Here is a 22500-nt window from a genome sequence, read left to right as displayed (position 1 = left end):
TTCCTGTGATCAAAGCTGAATGTTCAGCATCATTACTCCAGTCTTCAGTGTCACATGATCCTTCAGAAATCACTCTAATATGAGGATTTGATGATCAATTATGATTATTATAAGTGTTGAAAACACTTTGTATGTTTGTGGAAACGGTGCTACTTTTAATTTTTTTAGGGTTTTTTGATGAATATAAAATTCAAAAGAACAGCATTTATTTGAAACAGAATCTTTTGTAACATTATAAATGTCTTTACTGTCACTTTTGATCAATTTAATGCATTCTTGATTAATATAAAAGTATTAATTTATTTAAAACAAACCCCAAACTTTTGAACAGTGGCGTATCATGAAAATATGAAGCAGCACAAACATTAATAATCATAATTGATCATCAAATCCTCATATTAGAGTGATTTGTGAAGGATCATGTGACACTGAAGACTGGAGTAATGATGCTGAACATCAGCTTTGATCACAGGAATAAATTACACTTTACTGTATATTCACATAGAAAACAGCTGATTTACACTGTAATAATATTTCACTGTTTTACGGTATTTTTGATCAACAAATGCAGCCTTGGAGACTCTTTCAGAAACATTAAAACATCATAATTGGTCCAAACTTTGGTCCGCTAGTGTCGCCGGTTTCTGCTCCTGCTGTCACACACACACACACACACACACACACAGATGAAGAGTGAGCATCGAGTGCTGAAGGCTTCAGTTGTCCCAGTCGGCGCCGGGTGTGGTCTCGTCCTCGGACTCGGACTCGGGCGAGGCCTCTTTGATGCGCCTCAGGGCCTCGTGGATGGAGCGGGTCAGCGGGTCGCTGGAGTCCAGGCCTGACCCGCGCTCGTGTCGCCGCACCTTACGCAGCTGAACGCCCTTCCGGATCTGAGCCAAGATGTTGTTCTCGTCGTCCTCGTCCGGGTCCGGCGCCAGAACCCTCAGCTCGGCTTTACGAAGGTGAAAACTCCCGCGCTTCAGACTCGCCAGAACCTCGTCCATCGGGGAGCTCGCTGAGGACGACAGCAACAGCGTTACGGTGAGGAAAACACAGAATGACCAGCTCTTATTCAACGCTTATAAATAACGCTTATTCAGCTCATATTTGGACTTTTTTCTCGAAATTATATCATTTTTCTCACAATTGCAACTTTTTTCAAAAAAAATTGACTTTTTTCTCACAATTTGGACTTTTGTCTCATAATTATATCTTTTTTCTCACAATTTTTTAATTAGTGTTTTGCATTTGTGACTTTTTATCTCAAATTGACTTCTTTCTTGCAACTGTGTTATTTATCTCACGAATGCCAGAACCTCGTCCATCGGGGAGCTCGCTGAGGACACGACCACACGCCGCTACGGTGAGGAAAACACTTCAGATCATGTGCTCTTACACACAACATGACCAGCCTACAACAAAACACTTATAAATCTCTTATTCAACGCTTATAAATAAAGCTTTCATCAGCTCACATTTTGACTTTTTTCTCACAATTTGGACTTTTGTCTCATAATTATATAATTTTTCTCACAATTTGGACTTTTGTCTCATAATTATATACTTTTTCTCACAATTGCAACTTTTTATCTCATAATCGCAACTTTTTTTAATAATATTTTTTTTTGCAAAAATCTTCACTGTATGAATTAAACACACTGATTCGTATCAAAGCGGAAGACTTACTGCACGAATCCAGTATACTGACACGCATCACATCTCTCCCTGTTGTTTTACAGTGATTCGGGCATGTTGATGATAACTGTGTGTGTGTTTCCATTCAAACGCTGAATGTGTGAGAGGAGTCAGTTCAGTCCAACAAGTCTCTTGTGCATCTTCTTGAGCTTGAAGATTTAAAGGCACAGTATGTAAGTTTGGCCACTAGAGGTCGCTTATTCAAAACAATAGCAAAGGTGTGGCTGTGGAATGGTGAGTGTGGAATCATGGGAGTTGTCGTCTACACCTCCACAGCCGATGCAAATCATGTTTATGGATGAGCAAACGTGAAGTTTTATCGTGACTCAGGGCATGAGAGCCTGTTTCGTTTTTATTATGCTTATATCTGCTGCCGCTCCTTTCATTTTGTCATTTATATTTGTTTTCTGATTAAAGTTACGTTTAACGTCCGCCTTCGGCTGATCTCGCAGGTCACGTGACGCATCACATGACCAATGTTTAATGTGATGCGTGCTCCATTATATATATTCGCCTGTGTTTAACCCATGTGACAGGAAGTGACCTCACCACTCCTCCACTTCTTGAGCTTGAAGATTTAAAGGCACAGTATGTAAGATTGGCCACTAGAGGTCGATTATTCAAAACAATAGCAAAGGTGTAGCTTGATGATGCGTGAATGAGTGAGGAATGTGGCAGGAAGTGACCTCACCTCTCCTCCACTGGTTGGACTCCAGTGACGAGGTCTTCCTCAGCTTCTTCCTGGCGTTCAGGAGCTGACTGCTGTCGAAGAAGCGCGCGGTGAACGGCCCGAGAGGACTGTCCGCTTCCGGCTGGCGTACGGGGCTCCGGGTCTGAGCCGGACCGGCGCTGGGCGTCTCCTCCAGAGAGGGAGGAGGAGGAGGAGGAGGAGGAGGAGGTGGAGGGGGAGGGGGAGGAGGGGAGATGGGCGAGGTGGAGGAGTCCAGCAGCAACAGCTCTCGGGCGGGAGGAAGTGATGCGTGCACAGGAGGCGGGGCCTCGGCGATAGCTCCACCCATCGGGGGCAGAGACAGGAAGCTGTCGGGTCTGAGGAGCTCCGGCGCTCCAGACAAATGTTGTAACGGAGCCGGAGCGTCGTCCGTCTGAACGCTAGCGGCCTGCGTCTCTGGCCTAGCGCTCGCTCCCGCCTTCTTCCTGGAGTTAGCCAGGCGCACACGCGTGGACTTCAGAGTCACCTGACCCGGGTAACGCTGCAGGAGACCAATCACAGCATCAGAATCTCATGGACCAATCAGAACTCATTGATGAGTTTAAGTTACCCACCTAATATTTATATTTTATTTTAGCATCATTTCAATTGCCCAAATTATTTTCTCATCCTTCCCTCGGGTCAGTTTGAGCCTCTTAGGAATGCAAGGAATGCTTCAGTACACATAGAAAAACCTAAAAATGCCCAAAGTTCAAACTAAAAATGCTAAAACTTTACCAAAAATGTATAAATGTCTACATGTGTATCTGAATGCACACTGAATGAACTGACTTTAGGACCCAGCGGAACAGCTCATTTACTCCATATAGAGATATAAGGCCATCTAGAGTCATGAAATATCATGATAATTATTATTTTTCACACAAGAGGTCGGGAGACTCCCAATGTTAAGATATTTAGAGCTGAATTAAAAGGGTTACGCATGAAATTGTGAGTTATTTTGAATTTAAGTAGAGAGAAAGTGAGGAATGTGTAATATTTATTTATTATTTATTGATCAAATCTAGTAATTTAAAGGTAAATAAACTAAAAAATAAAATAAAAAATCTCCCAAACAAATTGCATTGCAAAATATTATCAAAGTGAAATAAAATAAGCTTTCTGGACAAAAAAAAAAAAAAAAAAGTATTATTTTAGGGCTTTGGGTCATTTTGACCCGCGAGGGAAAGATGTGTCACACAACACGAGGGAAGGATGAGGGTTAAATATTTTAAGTCTTCAGGGTTAACTAATAACAGTCATCAGAACGAGACTCCATGAACAGCTGAAGACTCGCTGACTGAGACTGATCTGTGATCATGATGTTGTCTGACCTGTTTGAAGCTGCGCAGTCGGTCCAGTGTCTTCTGTCTCTCCTGACTGACTCTGGAGAGCCGCTGCTCCTCTTCCTCCTCTTCCTCCTGCGGACACACATCAGCTGATTCACCATCGCCATAACCATCCTAATCTAACCCTCCTAATGCATTAAACACACCTTTACATTCCTAGACCCAGTGGAACATAAGCTTATAAAAAAGCATATTGTATCTGATCAGTAATGAGTGAATGCACAAAGGTTTAGCATGTTATCATTTGTTTGTCACTCATTTTAACCTCTATTTATTAAATAAGAAAACATATATTTTTATCAATATTTATGAGAAATCTTATTGAAATCTTATTGAGATATATGAGCTTCCACCCGAACCCATAAAACAGTCTAAATTTATTGAAAACTACACATTATTTTTCAAACAAAACATCAGTTATTACTCTGAAAGTTTTCAAACTATATAATTTTATTCGCATGATAAACAGACCGAATCTCCTTTTCATCAGTGAAATCTGCACTTTTGTTCCAAAACTTCTTTCTCTTTTCAAATATATACTGTTTGTCTATGAACTTTTGATCAATTAAATTTTTCATTTTATTTTTATTTCAAGCATGTTTTATTAACTTATTATGTATATTATGTCATGATTGCATGGACACCCCCTGATGATGAGGACTGTGATGTTGGACTCGCACCTGCAGCGAAGCACTCTGGGAAACGCCGCCCTGCCGCTTCTGCATGTGATTGAAGATGCAGATCTCCTGAGAACAGAGCGTCACGGATCAGTGTAATCGATCAGCTCTGAGTGTTACACACACACTCACGCAATCTCACACACACGTAATCTCACACACTATCCAGAGTCTCGCTCTGTTACCTTCTTGTGTTTGAGTGTTACCTTCTTGTGTTTGAGTGTTACATTCTTGTGTTTGAGTGTTACCTTCTTGTGTCTGAGTGTTACATTCTTGTGTTTGAGTGTTACCCTCTTGTGTTTGAGATAGGCCTTCTTTGTTTGAGTGTTACCTTCTTGTGTCTGAGTGTTACATCTTGTGTTGAGTGTTACCCTCTTGTGTTTGAGATAGGCCTTCTTGTGTTTGAGTGTTACCTTCTTGTGTCTGAGTGTTACATTCTTGTGTCTGAGTGTTACATTCTTGTGTTGAGTGTTACCCTCTTGTGTTCGAGGTAGGCCTTCTTGTGTTTGAGTGTTACCTTCTTGTGTTGAGTGTTACCCTCTTGTGTTTGAGGTAGGCCTTCTTGTGTTTGAGTGTTACCTTCTTGTGTTGAGTGTTACCCTCTTGTGTTCGAGGTAGGCCTTCTTGTGTTTGAGTGTTACCTTCTTGTGTTTGAGTGTTACCTTCTTGTGTCTGAGTGTTACATTCTTGTGTTTGAGTGTTACATTCTTGTGTTTGAGTGTTACCCTCTTGTGTTTGAGATAGGCCTTCTTGTGTTTGAGTGTTACCTTCTTGTGTCTGAGTGTTACATTCTTGTGTTGAGTGTTACCCTCTTGTGTTTGAGATAGGCCTTCTTGTGTCTGAGTGTTACATTCTTGTGTTTGAGTGTTACCCTCTTGTGTTTGAGGTAGGCCTTCTTGTGTCTGAGTGTTACATTCTTGTGTTTGAGTGTTACCCTCTTGTGTCTGAGTGTTACATTCTTGTGTTGAGTGTTACCCTCTTGTGTCTGAGTGTTACATTCTTGTGTTGAGTGTTACCCTCTTGTGTTTGAGGTAGGCCTTCTTGTGTCTGAGTGTTACATTCTTGTGTTTGAGTGTTACCCTCTTGTGTCTGAGTGTTACATTCTTGTGTTGAGTGTTACCCTCTTGTGTCTGAGTGTTACATTCTTGTGTTGAGTGTTACCCTCTTGTGTTTGAGGTAGGCCTTCTTGTGTCTGAGTGTTACATTCTTGTGTTTGAGTGTTACCCTCTTGTGTCTGAGTGTTACATTCTTGTGTTTGAGTGTTACCCTCTTGTGTCTGAGTGTTACATTCTTGTGTTGAGTGTTACCCTCTTGTGTTTGAGGTAGGCCTTCTTGTGTCTGAGTGTTACATTCTTGTGTTTGAGTGTTACCCTCTTGTGTTTGAGATAGGCCTTCTTGTGTCTGAGTGTTACATTCTTGTGTTTGAGTGTTACCCTCTTGTGTTTGAGATAGGCCTTCTTGTGTCTGAGTGTTACATTCTTGTGTCTGAGTGTTACATTCTTGTGTTGAGTGTTACCCTCTTGTGTTTGAGGTAGGCCTTCTTGTGTCTGAGTGTTACATTCTTGTGTTTGAGTGTTACCCTCTTGTGTTTGAGATAGGCCTTCTTGTGTCTGAGTGTTACATTCTTGTGTCTGAGTGTTACCTTCTTGTGTTGAGTGTTACCCTCTTGTGTTCGAGGTAGGCCTTCTTGTGTTTGAGTGTTACATTCTTGTGTTTGAGTGTTACCCTCTTGTGTTTGAGTGTTACCTTCTTGTGTTTGAGTGTTACCTTCTTGTGTTTGAGTGTTACATTCTTGTGTTTGAGGTAGGCCTTCTTGTGTTTGAGTGTTACCTTCTTGTGTTTGAGTGTTACCTTCTTGTGTTTGAGGTAGGCCTTCTTGTGTTGAGTGTTACCCTCTTGTGTTTGAGGTAGGCCTTCTTGTGTTTGAGTGTTACCTTCTTGTGTTTGAGGTAGGCCTTCTTGTGTTGAGTGTTACCCTCTTGTGTTCGAGGTAGGCCTTCTTGTGTTTGAGTGTTACATTCTTGTGTTTGAGTGTTACCTTCTTGTGTTTGAGTGTTACCTTCTTGTGTTTGAGTGTTACCTTCTTGTGTTTGAGTGTTACATTCTTGTGTTTGAGGTAGGCCTTCTTGTGTTTGAGTGTTACCTTCTTGTGTTTGAGTGTTACCTTCTTGTGTTTGAGGTAGGCCTTCTTGTGTTGAGTGTTACCCTCTTGTGTTTGAGGTAGGCCTTCTTGTGTTTGAGTGTTACCTTCTTGTGTTTGAGTGTTACCCTCTTGTGTCTGAGTGTTACATTCTTGTGTTTGAGTGTTACCTTCTTGTGTTTGAGTGTTACCTTCTTGTGTTTGAGTGTTACATTCTTGTGTTTGAGGTAGGCCTTCTTGTGTTTGAGGTAGGCCTTCTTGTGTTTGAGTGTTACCTTCTTGTGTTTGAGTGTTACCTTCTTGTGTTTGAGTGTTACATTCTTGTGTTTGAGTGTTACCTTCTTGTGTTTGAGTGTTACCTTCTTGTGTCTGAGTGTTACATTCTTGTGTTTGAGTGTTACCTTCTTGTGTTTGAGTGTTACATTCTTGTGTTTGAGGTAGGCCTTCTTGTGTTTGAGTGTTACCTTCTTGTGTTTGAGGTAGGCCTTCTTGTGTTTGAGTGTTACCTTCTTGTGTCTGAGTGTTACATTCTTGTGTTTGAGTGTTACCTTCTTGTGTTTGAGTGTTACCTTCTTGTGTTTGAGTGTTACCTTCTTGTGTTTGAGTGTTACATTCTTGTGTTTGAGGTAGGCCTTCTTGTGTTTGAGTGTTACCTTCTTGTGTTTGAGTGTTACCTTCTTGTGTTTGAGGTAGGCCTTCTTGTGTCTGAGTGTTACCCTCTTGTGTTCGAGGTAGGCCTTCTTGTGTTTGAGTGTTACATTCTTGTGTTTGAGTGTTACCTTCTTGTGTTTGAGTGTTACCTTCTTGTGTTTGAGGTAGGCCTTCTTGTGTTTGAGTGTTACCTTCTTGTGTTTGAGTGTTACCCTCTTGTGTCTGAGTGTTACATTCTTGTGTTTGAGTGTTACCTTCTTGTGTTTGAGTGTTACCTTCTTGTGTTTGAGTGTTACATTCTTGTGTTTGAGGTAGGCCTTCTTGTGTTCGAGGTAGGCCTTCTTGTGTTTGAGTGTTACATTCTTGTGTTTGAGTGTTACCTTCTTGTGTTTGAGTGTTACCTTCTTGTGTTTGAGTGTTACCTTCTTGTGTTTGAGTGTTACCCTCTTGTGTCTGAGTGTTACATTCTTGTGTTTGAGTGTTACCTTCTTGTGTTTGAGTGTTACCTTCTTGTGTTTGAGTGTTACCTTCTTGTGTTTGAGGTAGGCCTTCTTGTGTTTGAGGTAGGCCTTCTTGTGTTTGAGTGTTACCTTCTTGTGTTTGAGTGTTACATTCTTGTGTTTGAGTGTTACCTTCTTGTGTTTGAGTGTTACCTTCTTGTGTCTGAGTGTTACATTCTTGTGTTTGAGTGTTACCTTCTTGTGTTTGAGTGTTACATTCTTGTGTTTGAGGTAGGCCTTCTTGTGTCTGAGTGTTACATTCTTGTGTTTGAGTGTTACCCTCTTGTGTCTGAGTGTTACATTCTTGTGTTGAGTGTTACCCTCTTGTGTCTGAGTGTTACATTCTTGTGTTGAGTGTTACCCTCTTGTGTTTGAGGTAGGCCTTCTTGTGTCTGAGTGTTACATTCTTGTGTTTGAGTGTTACCCTCTTGTGTCTGAGTGTTACATTCTTGTGTTGAGTGTTACCCTCTTGTGTCTGAGTGTTACATTCTTGTGTTGAGTGTTACCCTCTTGTGTTTGAGGTAGGCCTTCTTGTGTCTGAGTGTTACATTCTTGTGTTTGAGTGTTACCCTCTTGTGTCTGAGTGTTACATTCTTGTGTTTGAGTGTTACCCTCTTGTGTCTGAGTGTTACATTCTTGTGTTGAGTGTTACCCTCTTGTGTTTGAGGTAGGCCTTCTTGTGTCTGAGTGTTACATTCTTGTGTTTGAGTGTTACCCTCTTGTGTTTGAGATAGGCCTTCTTGTGTCTGAGTGTTACATTCTTGTGTTTGAGTGTTACCCTCTTGTGTTTGAGATAGGCCTTCTTGTGTCTGAGTGTTACATTCTTGTGTCTGAGTGTTACATTCTTGTGTTGAGTGTTACCCTCTTGTGTTTGAGGTAGGCCTTCTTGTGTCTGAGTGTTACATTCTTGTGTTTGAGTGTTACCCTCTTGTGTTTGAGATAGGCCTTCTTGTGTCTGAGTGTTACATTCTTGTGTCTGAGTGTTACCTTCTTGTGTTGAGTGTTACCCTCTTGTGTTCGAGGTAGGCCTTCTTGTGTTTGAGTGTTACATTCTTGTGTTTGAGTGTTACCCTCTTGTGTTTGAGTGTTACCTTCTTGTGTTTGAGTGTTACCTTCTTGTGTTTGAGTGTTACATTCTTGTGTTTGAGGTAGGCCTTCTTGTGTTTGAGTGTTACCTTCTTGTGTTTGAGTGTTACCTTCTTGTGTTTGAGGTAGGCCTTCTTGTGTTGAGTGTTACCCTCTTGTGTTTGAGGTAGGCCTTCTTGTGTTTGAGTGTTACCTTCTTGTGTTTGAGGTAGGCCTTCTTGTGTTGAGTGTTACCCTCTTGTGTTCGAGGTAGGCCTTCTTGTGTTTGAGTGTTACATTCTTGTGTTTGAGTGTTACCTTCTTGTGTTTGAGTGTTACCTTCTTGTGTTTGAGTGTTACCTTCTTGTGTTTGAGTGTTACATTCTTGTGTTTGAGGTAGGCCTTCTTGTGTTTGAGTGTTACCTTCTTGTGTTTGAGTGTTACCTTCTTGTGTTTGAGGTAGGCCTTCTTGTGTCTGAGTGTTACCTTCTTGTGTTTGAGTGTTACCTTCTTGTGTTTGAGTGTTACCCTCTTGTGTTTGAGTGTTACCTTCTTGTGTTTGAGTGTTACCTTCTTGTGTTTGAGTGTTACCTTCTTGTGTTTGAGGTAGGCCTTCTTGTGTTTGAGTGTTACATTCTTGTGTTTGAGGTAGGCCTTCTTGTGTTTGAGTGTTACCTTCTTGTGTTTGAGGTAGGCCTTCTTGGCGGTGATGCGACCCCTGCGAGCCTCCAGCTGCCTCGACCTCTGCTGAAGCCTGGCCTCGTCCTCCCTCGCAGAGGTCAGAGGGGTCACAGGGGTCGTGGGGTCATCGGTGGCCTTCATGGCGTCAGGGCTCTCGTACGTGTCGTAGTAGACCACCTCCTCCTGCCTCTCTGCACACACACACACACACAAGCATGAAGGGTGAGTGGCCGCAGCGTGAGGACACACACACACACACACACTCTCACACACACACACACACACTCACCGCTCATCTGTCTGCGCAGACTCTGCAGTTGTGCCGTCAGCAGCAGCTCCTCGTACTTCAGGATCTCGAACTGGATCTCGTAGAGCTGCAGCTGAAGCTCGTAATAAAGCGTCTCAAGATGATCCAAACGCACCATCGCATCCTCACCGTCCTGAAGACCCTGCATCTGAGAGAGAAGACCGTGTGAGTGTGTGTGTGAGACCCTGCATCTGAGAGAGAAGACCGTGTGAGTGTGTGTGTGAGACCCTGCATCTGAGAGAGAAGCCCGTGTGAGTGTGTGTGTGAGACCCTGCATCTGAGAGAGAAGCCCGTGTGAGTGTGTGTGTGAGACCCTGCATCTGAGAGAGCAGTGAGCGAGTGTGTGTGTGTGTGTACCTCCTCTCTCAGGCCGTGTTTCCTCTGCTCTAGGCAGATCTCTTTGGCTCTCATCAGCTGCAGAGTTTCTTTAGAGACGGCGTACTGTAGTTTCTCCATGCGCTCCACAGCCGCTGCCCACGCTGCCTTCCCGAACTTCCTCTGGTCGGCCCGCATGCGCTCGAACATCACTGCAGAGAGAGAGAGAGTGTGTGTGAGAGAGAGAGAGAGAGAGAATTTTTATTTTTATTGTATAGTGTAATGAATGCTTTGGCAATGTAAAGATTTATTTCACCATGCCAATAAAGTGAGTGTGTGTGTGTGTGTGTGTGTGTGTGTGTGTGTGAGAGAGAGAGAGAGAGAGAGAGAGAGAGAGAGTGTGTGTGTGTGTGTGTGTGAGAGAGAGAGGGAGGTCGACAGATAGTGGATTTTACCGATAGCGATCACTAGGTTTGACTTTAGTGTTCTGTCTTCATCCCGTCTCGCTGTCGGTGTTTTAACTGCGCATCGCAGCTGGTGATCTCCGTGCAGTTTCACGTGTTAAACACACGAGGGTCAGTGCCTCTAGAGGCCGCTCTCGCTCTGTGTTACGCCAGCAGTCTCTGCCATCTCCTACTGTGGACTCGGATACACAACCATCGGTACCAATCTAGCGGCAAAACTTATGAATCGGTCGATCTCTAGAGAACAGAACATCTCAGATCCTTCCTCTATAACGACAGCGGCTCATTTACTGAAACTAGGAGTGGCAATGTCGTAACATAATTACATAATTCCAAAAACTGAATTTTCTTCATTGTTAACTTTTTATTACCAATAAATTTACATGACTTATCATAACTTTAAAATATAGAAGCTTGTTTATGCTGCAAAATAAAAATAAAAAAGGACATCGTGAGAAAAAAAAATCTAGAATTTTGAGATAAAAAAAATGTTTTAATTCGTGGCGAAAACAAGGTTTCACAAAAAAAAGATATTTTAGATCTTAAAGGTAGGGTAGGTAGGATTTGTCTAAAAACCTTATTTTCCAAATTTGTTTAAACTTTATTTATACATCAATACATAATTAAAATGTAAGTACTCTGAAAAAGAAAGTATAAAAATCGAGTGTCTGTAGACCTCTCACGACTGTTTTAAAGACAGCTCATTATTTCCATTCACTCCACCCCCTCCCTTCTGGGCTCCTTACAAAGCCACGCCCCCAAAACACATGAACGCGCGACTCTGACCGCTGAGCTGAACACGCATTATAAGACGAGTGGAGAGGAAGGAGCACAGTGCATGTAGTGACATCATGTCAGAATCACATGTAATAAAAAAATATAATGCTAATTGCTTATGAATATAAACAAATAAGATGTATTTTAGTACTCACTATCAACCTAACATATTGATATTGGTAAAGTTTAAATTTAAAATATATATTTTTTGATTCGCTAACGAGCTAGTTATATAAGCTATAAAAACAGGTTGCATTGATACACTTTTTTACATTACCATCAGTTACATTGTGATGAAGATGAATTTCGTGTAAGATTCATAACATATACAGTATGGTGTTCTGCATGTAGGGGTGGGAGATATTGACAAAAATGAATATCTCGATATTTTTTTCCAATATCTAGATATCGATATTCAGGCGATATTTTTGCCACCCTTCAAAGAAATGTGTGCAAACTGGCAAAGAAGGTCCAGTTGGTCTTTTGACTTGCTGCATTTGACCTATATTATTGTAGGCTATAGAAAAAAAACAAAAAAGGAGCTAACTAAACAGAATCTTTGGCAGCCCCTACTTTTTCCACTTACAAAAAAAAAAAAAAAAAACTTAACTAGGCACTTCTTGCAACAGTGATTATTAAATCAAACAACAATATTGTTGATGATCAATTCAAAATAAAAATAAAAACATTTTCAAAATGGTATAAATCCATCCATTTTTCCCCAAAACGCTATAAATCCATAATTTTTTTTTTCAAAAATGTATGGTTTGTCTTTTTAAAAACGTCTTTTGTCTTTTATTTTTCGTGTTTGCATTTATGAGGAAAAAACAATATTACGTGACAGTTCTCCATTATGGACGCGAGAGCGCTCTGAAAAGCGGCACTTAAGACTTTCAAACTTTCACAGAGACCTCAAAACAGAAAGCACAAAGCCTTTCTTTAAAACGAATTTCGTTTTGTATTAATTGTATCTTAATTTTAATATTTTTTTCATTAACCAATTTTCTGGATTACATAGCCTACATAAAAATAAATATAGGCTATCAATCACAACACAAGGTGCTTGAACTGGAGATTATATCATCATGAACCGAACAGTAGCCTCGCCTCACAGGCCTAAAAAATGTGAAATATATTTACATTAAGCTGGTTCTAAACAAAACCATCCAAAACAAAATAAAACTATGTAGCCTAATAAATGTGCATTTCTCTGGTGCGTTCACTAGCCTACTGCGAAGATCGCGAGTCTATCGTCAACTTCATCTTTGCAGCCGACACAGAAATTAATAAACAATTAAAATGTCTTATTGCAATATTTTACATATTCATAATCATTACTTTTGCTGGATCTTTGAGGCAGCTTTTTAGGTTTATGGCGTTTTGGAAAAGAGCTCTTCACGTACAAACACCGTTTCACCAAGGCACAGCGGCCCTTCAGCACATAAGAACAAAAAGAGAAAAAGCACGGACTTACTAATTACGAAACTTTGATGTGGTTGAACAGGTGAAACAGTCACAAATTCCTTTGCAACTCAAACCTTCTCAGTACGAGTTATGAAGAAAGAGAACAGCATTACAGTTTTCAGCGCGTCCTCCTTTGATTGCTGTGTTGTGACTGGAAAAGTGCGTGCAGGAGCACATGCGCAAAACGTAGGTTTGTAAAATGCCCTTTTGTAAAATAAAAATAATTTTAGGGCGAAGCAGGAGGTCGTGCAAGAGGCCGTGGCGTGCAACTAGGGTCCGAGGAAGTAGAGGCCGAGGACGGGGTGGTCGCTGGAAAGCCACGACGATATTGACAGGCGTTTTATTTCTTTGTTTATCCAAAGACTTTTTGTTCATTACCTTTTCTTGTACTGTCTTCTTTTTTTGCCTTCACTAACTGCATGCCGGTAATGTGAATTTTGATTGCTCTTTCTCTGCCATTGTTTTGCTATTCCCAGGTTCCATGCCTCTTGAATTCCTCAAATCAAACGTGCGCGCGCAAGTGGGCAGATCCCGTGGCAAAAGGGTGGTTGCCATGGTTGCGAGAGAGTGACAGTCGCCTAAGCCAATCCTTTGTTTCGTCCCGAATGGAAATAATGAGCTGTGTTTAATGCAGATTAAACGGTCTAGAGTCACTTGATTTTTATACTCTTTTTTTCAGAGTACTTACATTTTAATTATGTATTGATATATATAGAAAGTTTAAACAAATTTGCATTTTTTGTTTTTATAAAATCCTACCTACCCTGCCTTTAACAACATAAAATGTAACATTAAATTAAGAAATACGACTTCAGCTTACATTGAGTTTTAGCTGTTTTGTCTTATTTTAATCATTTTCAAATCATACTGATTCTTGCACACTGAGTCCGAAATTTTTGCACGTTAAAAAATAAATACGACCTCATGTTGTGTCAATCACGTTTACGCACTGCCTCCGAAACAACAAATTCGGATCGGTTTTGATTTTCTGCGTTTTTTGCATCTGTAGACATGTGACTCGCCGGTGGTCATGTGACTCGCCGGTGGTCATGTGACGAGGTGGTGGTCATGTGACGAGGTGGTGGTCATGTGACGAGGTGGTGGTCATGTGACTCGCCGGTGGTCATGTGACGAGGTGGTGGTCATGTGACTCGCCGGTGGTCATGTGACGAGGTGGTGGTCATGTGACGAGGTGGTGGTCATGCGACGAGGTGGTGGTCATGTGACTCGCCGGTGGTCAAGTCAAGTCAAGTCAAGTGTATTTATATAGCGCTTTTCACAATACAGATTGCATCAAAGCAGCTTCACAGCATTAAACCAAAATAACACAAGGTTGTTTCTAGTGTAAATTTATTGATTGATAAAATTAAATTAATATCCCCAAAATATCCCCAACTGAGCAAGCCAAAGGCAACAGTGGCAAGGAACCGAAAACTCCATCAAGTGACCTAATGGAGAAAAAAAACCTTGGGACAACCCAGGCTCAGTCGGGGGCCAGTTCTCCTCTGGCATTTATGAACTAGAGGCCAGATTGTAGTTTGAACTCGCCGGTGGTCATGTGACTCGCCGGTGGTCATGTGACTCACCCTTCTGAGCACGTGCGGTGGTCTCGAAGTATTTGACGGTAAGGTCCTGTATGGAGAGCACAGCGGCGTGAGCTTTCCTCTGCCAGTCCTCATCCTCCCTGCGTAACGAGTCCACACGCCGAGGGCCCAGACGCTCCGTCTGCAGCGAGATCTGACACACACACACACACACACACACACACACACACACGTCAGATAACATCCTCATCACTGCTGTAACCACGTGCACGATGACTTTGAGTTTGCTACTCATAAACAGGCCAAGCACGCTTTCACTGCGTGATGTAGCCAAGAACCTACCCAAACCCTAATGCTACCCTAACACTATAGTAAGTACATGTAGTTAATTATCTTTACTCACTACTAAAATATATAATTACACTGTAACAATGACACCTTAAAGTCCCACTGAAGTGCCCTGGAGCGCGCAGCTCTGTTTGATGCGCTGACATCATTTCCACTGTAACAGGAAGCTAAGGCGGGACATATTGAATGGCTCCTCCCCCTTTTCAAATAGCCAATAGCGTTTAGTTTCCCTCACAGACTGACAGCACCATGGAAGCGACTCCGAGTGCTGATGATGCGCTGAATTCAATAGTAGAGGTGGGAATAAATTCTAGTCATTTCATTCCTAACAAACGTACAGTTGGGAATAAAAATAACGAATAGAGAGTCTCCGCAACGGCGATACACTGAAGCGCGCGTCCGAGTGAAGACTGTGTGCGAGCCACAATTTTGACAATATGTTGTTGTTGTTTTTTAATAAAATAAAGTAAACAAGAGCGCAGCTGCATCCGCACCACTGATCGCAGCGGACACGAGCACTCAGCGCTAGAACGACTCTTATTTGACACACGAATGAAATGAAAGCCCTGCTAGTTACCTGGAGATATTATATTTATTTGTATAATGTACATCCGTCCGCGAGTTGTTTCAAATCGCCGCGTCAACGAACGCTCGCTGTGGTCAGGTGGTGTTTATAGCAGAGGGGGCGGAGCTTTACATTCTAGAGAGCATTTGATTGGACAGGAGATGTGATGAGAAGATGAAGTCGCGGTGACGCTATAAAAATCTGATCCATTTTAGTGGAAGTGAGAGACTGAGTTTTGAATGCTTTTATCTCCTAAATGCGAATTTTGTCATTGTTTTGGAACACACCAGCTTATTTATAACCTTTATTCCTATATAACCTATATAACCTATATTCATACTAAAAGCTACAAAACTTATATTTTGATATAAAATTTATAAAAATTTATAAAATAAAGCCTTTAAAATAAAGTGTAACACTAATAATTGTTATTTTTTTATCCCGTGGCAGAAACAAGCTTCTGTAGCTGCTGTCTGAATTAAGCCTCTGAATGAACGACTCAGTTTAAAAAACAGTCTTACGGCAGTGTTTATGCCACTGTGACTGCAGTGTAAATGCATCTAAGTGCCACATCTGCAGTGCAAAGACGGATTCTGTTGATACTGATTGATAACAACATTTTACTCTTAATTACATTTATTGATCAGATGTAAGAATTTTACATACATTTAATAAAATTCAATGTTCAAATTGCCCTTATAAAGGTAAAAATGCCCCTGGAAATCAGCACAAAAAAACACTACAAAACATCATCTAATTATCATCTAACGAAACACTGACTGACCTCTGCAACACACACACACAACAGACACACACACACACACACACAACAGACACACACACACACACAACAGACAGACACACACACACAACAGACAGACACACACACACACAACAGACACACACACAACAGACACAAACAAACAGACACTAACACAACAGACACACACACAACAGACACACACACAACAGACACACACACACAACAGACACACACACAACAGACACACACACACACAACAGACACTAACAGAACAGACACACACACACACACACAACAGACACACACACACACACACAACAGACAGACACACACACAACAGACACACACACACACACAACAGACAGACACACACACACACACACATACACAAGACACACACACAACAGACACAAACAAACAGACACTAACACAACAGACACACACACACAACAGACACTAACACAACAGACACACACACAACAGACACACACACACACAACAGACACACACACACACACACACACACACAACAGACACACACACAACAGACACAAACAAAACAGACACTAACACAACAGACACACACACACAACAGACACACACACACAACAGACACACACACAACAGACACACACACAACAGACACACACACACACACACAACAGACACACACACACAACAGACACACACAGTAGTAAAGCTGTTTGTGAATGTTAAAGCTCTGCTGATCCTGCGTCGGTTTGTAACTAATTTGCATAATGCCCGCCTCTGGTCTTGATTGGCTGAACAGCGTCTCTTAGCTCCGCCCTCAAACACTGTAGTGTATCTGAGACTGGAGGAGTTTGGTTCGTGTTGTTCGTGTCGAGAAGACGCTGTTTTCTGAGATTGACACGGTAAACCCACGCCATCGTTACTGTTCGTATCACTGAGATCAAGAGCTGAGAGTCAGATATGATAATGAGCGTTCGGTGTCTGACCAATCAGAGCAGAGCAGCTCTCAGAGAGGCGGAGCTTAGAGACACTGAATCTTCAAACGAAGCGTTTCAGACACTGAGAGAAAGAGCTGACGCTGCAGTGCAGATTATGAGGATGTAAACCTGTTGAAGAGACGCCAAAACTACATTAGGAGAATAATATGGACACTTTAATACTGACTGGAGCTTCCAGTGTGTAAATTCCTGAACACTAAACTGTGTGTGTGTGTGTGTGTGTGTGTGTGTGTGTGTGTGTGTGTGTGTTGGACTCAGCATGACTTCATTAAGATTGACTAGTTGAGTCTTCAGAGATCTTCAACACACACACACACACACACACACAGAAACACAACACCTGTATGCAAATAACCCTCTCACTCCGTTTTTACAGTTGACCTTCTGACAAACTGACAGTTCAGGTTTGTGTTCTGAGATCAGTGACACTATACAACCCCTCGTCATTCACACACAAACACTCATGCAAATACTGCACACACATTTACATGCGTTTTGTCTGAATTATGTTTTTATTTTTATATTGAACACACACACATTCACACAGATCTCTGAACTGTAATCCACAGATAATAAACACATTTACATGACAGTTATGAAGCGTAACGTGCAGGAATGACAGATGCTGATCACAGGTGTGTGTGTGTGTGTGTGTGTGTGTGTGTGTGTTTCATCAGGTGTGTGTTTAGAGTCAGACGAACATATGGCCACCGAAGCGCATGAATGAATGCATGAGGAGATGAATGAGTGACTGAGGCATTATGGGCGATCGAGTGTCAGGTGACCAGAGAGGTGCAGTGTGGGTATCGCATGTCCATACATGAATCAGACATGTGAGACGAGTTCAGCACAGAAGAGTCTCTGTAGATCCGCGGTTCTCAACCAAGATAAAACATAGATATAGATCCAGCTTTGACCACGGAATATAATACCATATATCTCCACACAGAGAAGAGCAGTTTTACATTAGCTGGACTATATCGGGTCTACGGCTAATCGAGACTGTGAAATGACGGCTATTGCTTTCTGGGAGGAGAGTCAGGCCTTTAAATATTGTTGTGGACAAAAACAGCATAAAAGCATCATAAAAATAAGTCAATATACCGTAAGTTCACTGATAATCTGGGGATTATCAGTGAATTTACGGTGAACTTGGGGATATTTTGGGGATATTTTGGGGATATTTAATTTTATTCTATCAATCAATAAATTCCACTAGAAACAAACTTTGTTGTATTATTTTATTTTAATACTGTGAAGCTGCTTTGATACAATCTGTATTGTGAAAAGCGCTATACAAATATACTTGATTTGATTTGATTTGATTTGATAATCTTCTGATTTGATCATGAATCAGTGAGTTGAACTGAAGAGCCAGAGTCAGATCTGTGAACGAATCTTCTGAACAGAATCAATGATGAAACTTCATCAAATATGAGGAATTCAATCTCAGCTATAAAGCAGTTCTACAGACAATAGAGTCATTATTCAGTTCAATTCAGATCAATTCTGTTCTCGTCTGATCAGTTCAATGAAGTTAAATGTCTTTTAAACACAAGAGAGGCAGGGTTATGTTGGCATGAGGGGGAATGAAACAGAATGACAGTGTGTGTGTGTGTGTTTCTGTTTCACACACACACACAGAGGATTTCTAGACGGCAGGTTACATGATGTGTTAGGTGTGTTCACTTCACATTCATAACTATCAGGATATGGATTGATGCATTGATCATTAGAGCATAATAATAATAATAATAATAATAATAATCTTACTTGATCTTAATCTCAGGATTTGCATTTTTCAGAGTTCAATTAAATGCTCATGTTGTATTTAGTTTGCATTTGTTTGTGAGTTAATAAAATTCTAACTGGTTTTGTAAAATAGGCTCCTGAATCAAATCAAATCATCATAATATTGTGGCGTTTTGAGGTACCGAAAAAATATTGTATCTTGATCCAGCTAAGAAAAATGAAGATTTACTAAGTATGTACTTTTAATGTTAAAATGGCATTAAAATATGAATTTGATTGTGCTTATTAATTTGCTTGCTAATGCAAAGAGACTCCGCCCACACGCTCTTCTGATTGGCTGTTGTCTTTGATTGACTGTTGCGTGGCGTCTGGTTATCTCAGCGTTCGTGAATCGACAGCTGTCCACTCTCAACCTTTCGCACGTTAAAAAATAAATACGACCTCACGTTGTGTCAATCACGTTTACACACCGCCTCCGAAACTTTCATCCTCATAAAAAGAATTCGGATGGGGTTTGATTTTCTGCGTTTTTCGCATCCGTAGCACGTAAAAATAAGAGCCACCGAATGACGAATATGAAAAAACGCATACGAAAATTTCGGACTCAGTGTGCAATGATGTGCTGGGATGCTGCGGTCGCCATGACGACGAGGGCGTGAACGTGATGTGCTGGGATGCTGCGGTCGCTGTGACGACGAGGGCGTGAACGTGATGTGCTGGGATGCTGCGGTCGCTGTGACGACGAGGGCGTGAACGTGATGTGCTGGGATGCTGCGGTCGCCGTGACGACGAGGGCGTGAACGTGATGTGCTGGGATGCTGCGGTCGCCGTGACGACGAGGGCGTGAACGGCGTGAACGTGATGTGCTGGGATGCTGCGGTCGCCGTGACGACGAGGGCGTGAACGGCGTGAACGTGATGTGCTGGGATGCTGCGGTCGCCGTGACGACGAGGGCGTGAACGTGATGTGCTGGGATGCTGCGGTCGCCGTGACGACGAGGGCGTGAACGTGATGTGCTGGGATGCTGCGGTCGCCGTGACGACGAGGGCGTGGCCGTGATGTGCTGGGATGCTGCGGTCGCCGTGACGACGAGGGCGTGGCCGTGATGTGCTGGGATGCTGCGGTCGCCGTGACGACGAGGGCGTGAACGTGATGTGCTGGGATGCTGCGGTCGCCGTGACGACGAGGGCGTGAACGTGATGTGCTGGGATGCTGCGGTCGCCGTGACGACGAGGGCGTGGCCGTGATGTGCTGGGATGCTGCGGTCGCCGTGACGACGAGGGCGTGGCCGTGATGTGCTGGGATGCTGCGGTCGCCGTGACGACGGGGTCGTTACCTTGATCTGCTGTCTGCGCAGCATGGCCAGCTCCCGCATGTCTCTGAAGGGCTGCAGGAGATAGTGGTAGAGCTCAGTCGTGGCCTCCACCAGATCGCCGAACGCCTCGTCCTGCTCACCGTACAACTGAAGCAGCTCCACCATCCGCTCCACGCCACGCTGCTGCTCCAACAGCTGCACACACACACACACAGAGAGAGAGACACACACACGGGTTTATGGACATTCCATAGGCATAATGGTTTTTATGCCGGACAAACTGTATTTTCTATCCCCCTACACTAACCCTACCCATCACACACACACACACACACACAAACTAACCCGACCCCTAAACCTACCCATCACACACACACACACACACACACACACACACACACAAACTAACCCGACCCCTAAACCTACCCATCACACACACACACACACACACACACACACTAACCCGACCCCTAAACCTACCCATCACACACACACACACACAGCGTCAGAAGCATAGACTGTATATAAATATGGGCGTAGTGTGCGTGACGTCACCCATAGTGTTTCTGAAGTCCAAAGTGGGCGGAGCTGGCCGGCGCCATCTTAGCCGCGCGTCACTCCCAGATAAACGAACATGTGCAGTGAGGCGGATTGGAGGTCTATGGGATTGAGTCTCTTCTGCAGCCGGCCTCCAGTGGCCAGTGGATGAACTGCAGTTTAACTTTTATCAAGGTTACCGTCACCACTCACTCCTGAAGCTCTTCATTCAGTCTGTATTCTATACAACTCTACTGACTTGATAACTTTCCAATTTGGCAAAACTGACAGAGCGAGCGCCTGTTTCATTGAGTGTGTATGTGTGTGTGTGAGAGTAAGTGTGTTTCATGAAGACGTCTCATCAGTGCGTCTTCATGACGGCTGCGCTCTTCATCACTGTGCTCATCACACACACACTCGTGCCTGATGCTGTAGTGTGTGTGTTCTGAGATGAATGACCCGTGTCTCGCCTCTCCAGCGGCTCAAACACTGATCCATTCATACACAACACTGAGCCTCTGTTTACCTTCACAACCGGTCGCCGTGGAGACGCATCTGAGAGCGAACATGTGACGGTCATGTAGGTACACACACACACACACACACACACACACTGAACACACACTCACTCACTCACACACACACACACACACACACACACACACATACTGAACACACACTCACTCACACACACACACACACACACACACATTCTTTGTCATCACAACCATAACATCCCATCAATTCCACAGAAATATTAATATTATAAACATGACGACTCAGACCACGAGCTTCAACACTGAGTCGCTCGTCTCATCAGTGAGAGTTCGAGTTAATCGTGTGTTGAGTTTATAATTATGTGGTCAAAAGTTAGGAATAAGTTTCTGAAAGAGTCATCAAAACAATGTGTTCCTGCTGGAAACCCCCTTGATCTGTGACATCACATCCTGTCTCCTGTTTTTGGCACAGGATACGAGTCACTGAGAACGCGTCCTGATTGGCTGCCAGCAGTGATGTCATGATGTCATGTGATCTGTCTGTCATGGAAATGGTTTCTTCATGTTCATCAGGCTGAACGAGCTGCGCATTTGTTTGTGTGTGTGTGTGTCTGTGTGTGGTGTCTGCATGTCCGTGTGTGTGTGTGTGTGTGTGTCTGTGTGTCCGTGTGTGTGTCTGTGTGTGGTGTCTGCATGTCCGTGTGTGTGTGTGTGTGTGTGTGTCTGTGTGTGGTGTCTGCATGTCCGTGTGTGTGTGTGTGTGTGTGTCTGTGTGTCCGTGTGTGTGTCTGTGTGTGGTGTCTGCATGTCCGTGTGTGTGTGTGTGTGTGTGTGTCTGTGTGTGGTGTCTGCATGTCCGTGTGTGTGTGTGTGTGTCTGTGTGTGGTGTCTGCATGTCCGTGTGTGTGTGTGTGTGTCTGTGTGTCCGTGTGTGTGTCTGTGTGTGGTGTCTGCATGTCCGTGTGTGTGTGTGTGTGTGTGTGTCTGTGTGTGGTGTCTGCATGTCCGTGTGTGTGTGTGTGTGTGTGTGTCTGCGTGGTGTCTGCATGTCCGTGTGTGTGTGTGTGTGTGTCTGCGTGGTGTCTGTGTGTGTGTGTGGTGTCTGTGTGTGTGTGTGTGTCCGTGTGTGTGTGTGGTGTCCGTGTGTCCGTGTGTGTGTGTGTGTGTGTGTGTAGCTCTCGTTATTCATGCTAACAGTATTTATAACACATTTGCACATTAATATGTGGAGTGTGAACAACGCCCCATCAACACACACACACACACTCAATAACACAAACACATATGGCAGTGTTTCTCCACCCGTCAAAACAGCACAGATGACCTTTGACCCTGTGACCGCAGACGCCATCACAAACACATGCTTCTTACCAAACAGCATTCTAATCCGACCAAT

At 42.9% G+C, this 22500-nt stretch overlaps 1 protein-coding gene across 2 annotated transcripts in view; it reads right to left on the bottom strand.

The window, feature by feature from the left end:
* jmy (junction mediating and regulatory protein, p53 cofactor) overlaps positions 1-22500 on the bottom strand; it is a 31364-nt gene that overhangs the window by 3053 nt on the left and 5811 nt on the right. Inside the window, exons 2-10 of one of the 2 annotated variants that reach the window (XM_084136247.1) lie at positions 20092-20265; positions 14381-14531; positions 10132-10301; positions 9757-9922; positions 9462-9658; positions 4434-4499; positions 3739-3825; positions 2387-2906; positions 1-1015 (exon numbers count right to left, since the gene is read on the bottom strand). The exon at positions 1-1015 is cut by the window's left edge and continues 3053 nt beyond it. In XM_084136247.1, the coding sequence (XP_083992373.1) occupies positions 717-1015; positions 2387-2906; positions 3739-3825; positions 4434-4499; positions 9462-9658; positions 9757-9922; positions 10132-10301; positions 14381-14531; positions 20092-20265 (1830 nt within the window). In that variant the 3' untranslated portion in view covers positions 1-716. The other variant, XM_084136248.1, reaches the window with a different exon arrangement.

Source organism: Abramis brama (assembly GCF_963993115.1).
Source record: "Abramis brama genome assembly, chromosome: 15".
NCBI classification, from domain to species: Eukaryota; Metazoa; Chordata; class Actinopteri; order Cypriniformes; family Leuciscidae; genus Abramis; species Abramis brama.
The sequence above is the reverse complement of the archived record's forward strand: the minus strand, read 5'-3'. Positions and strand labels throughout refer to the sequence as shown.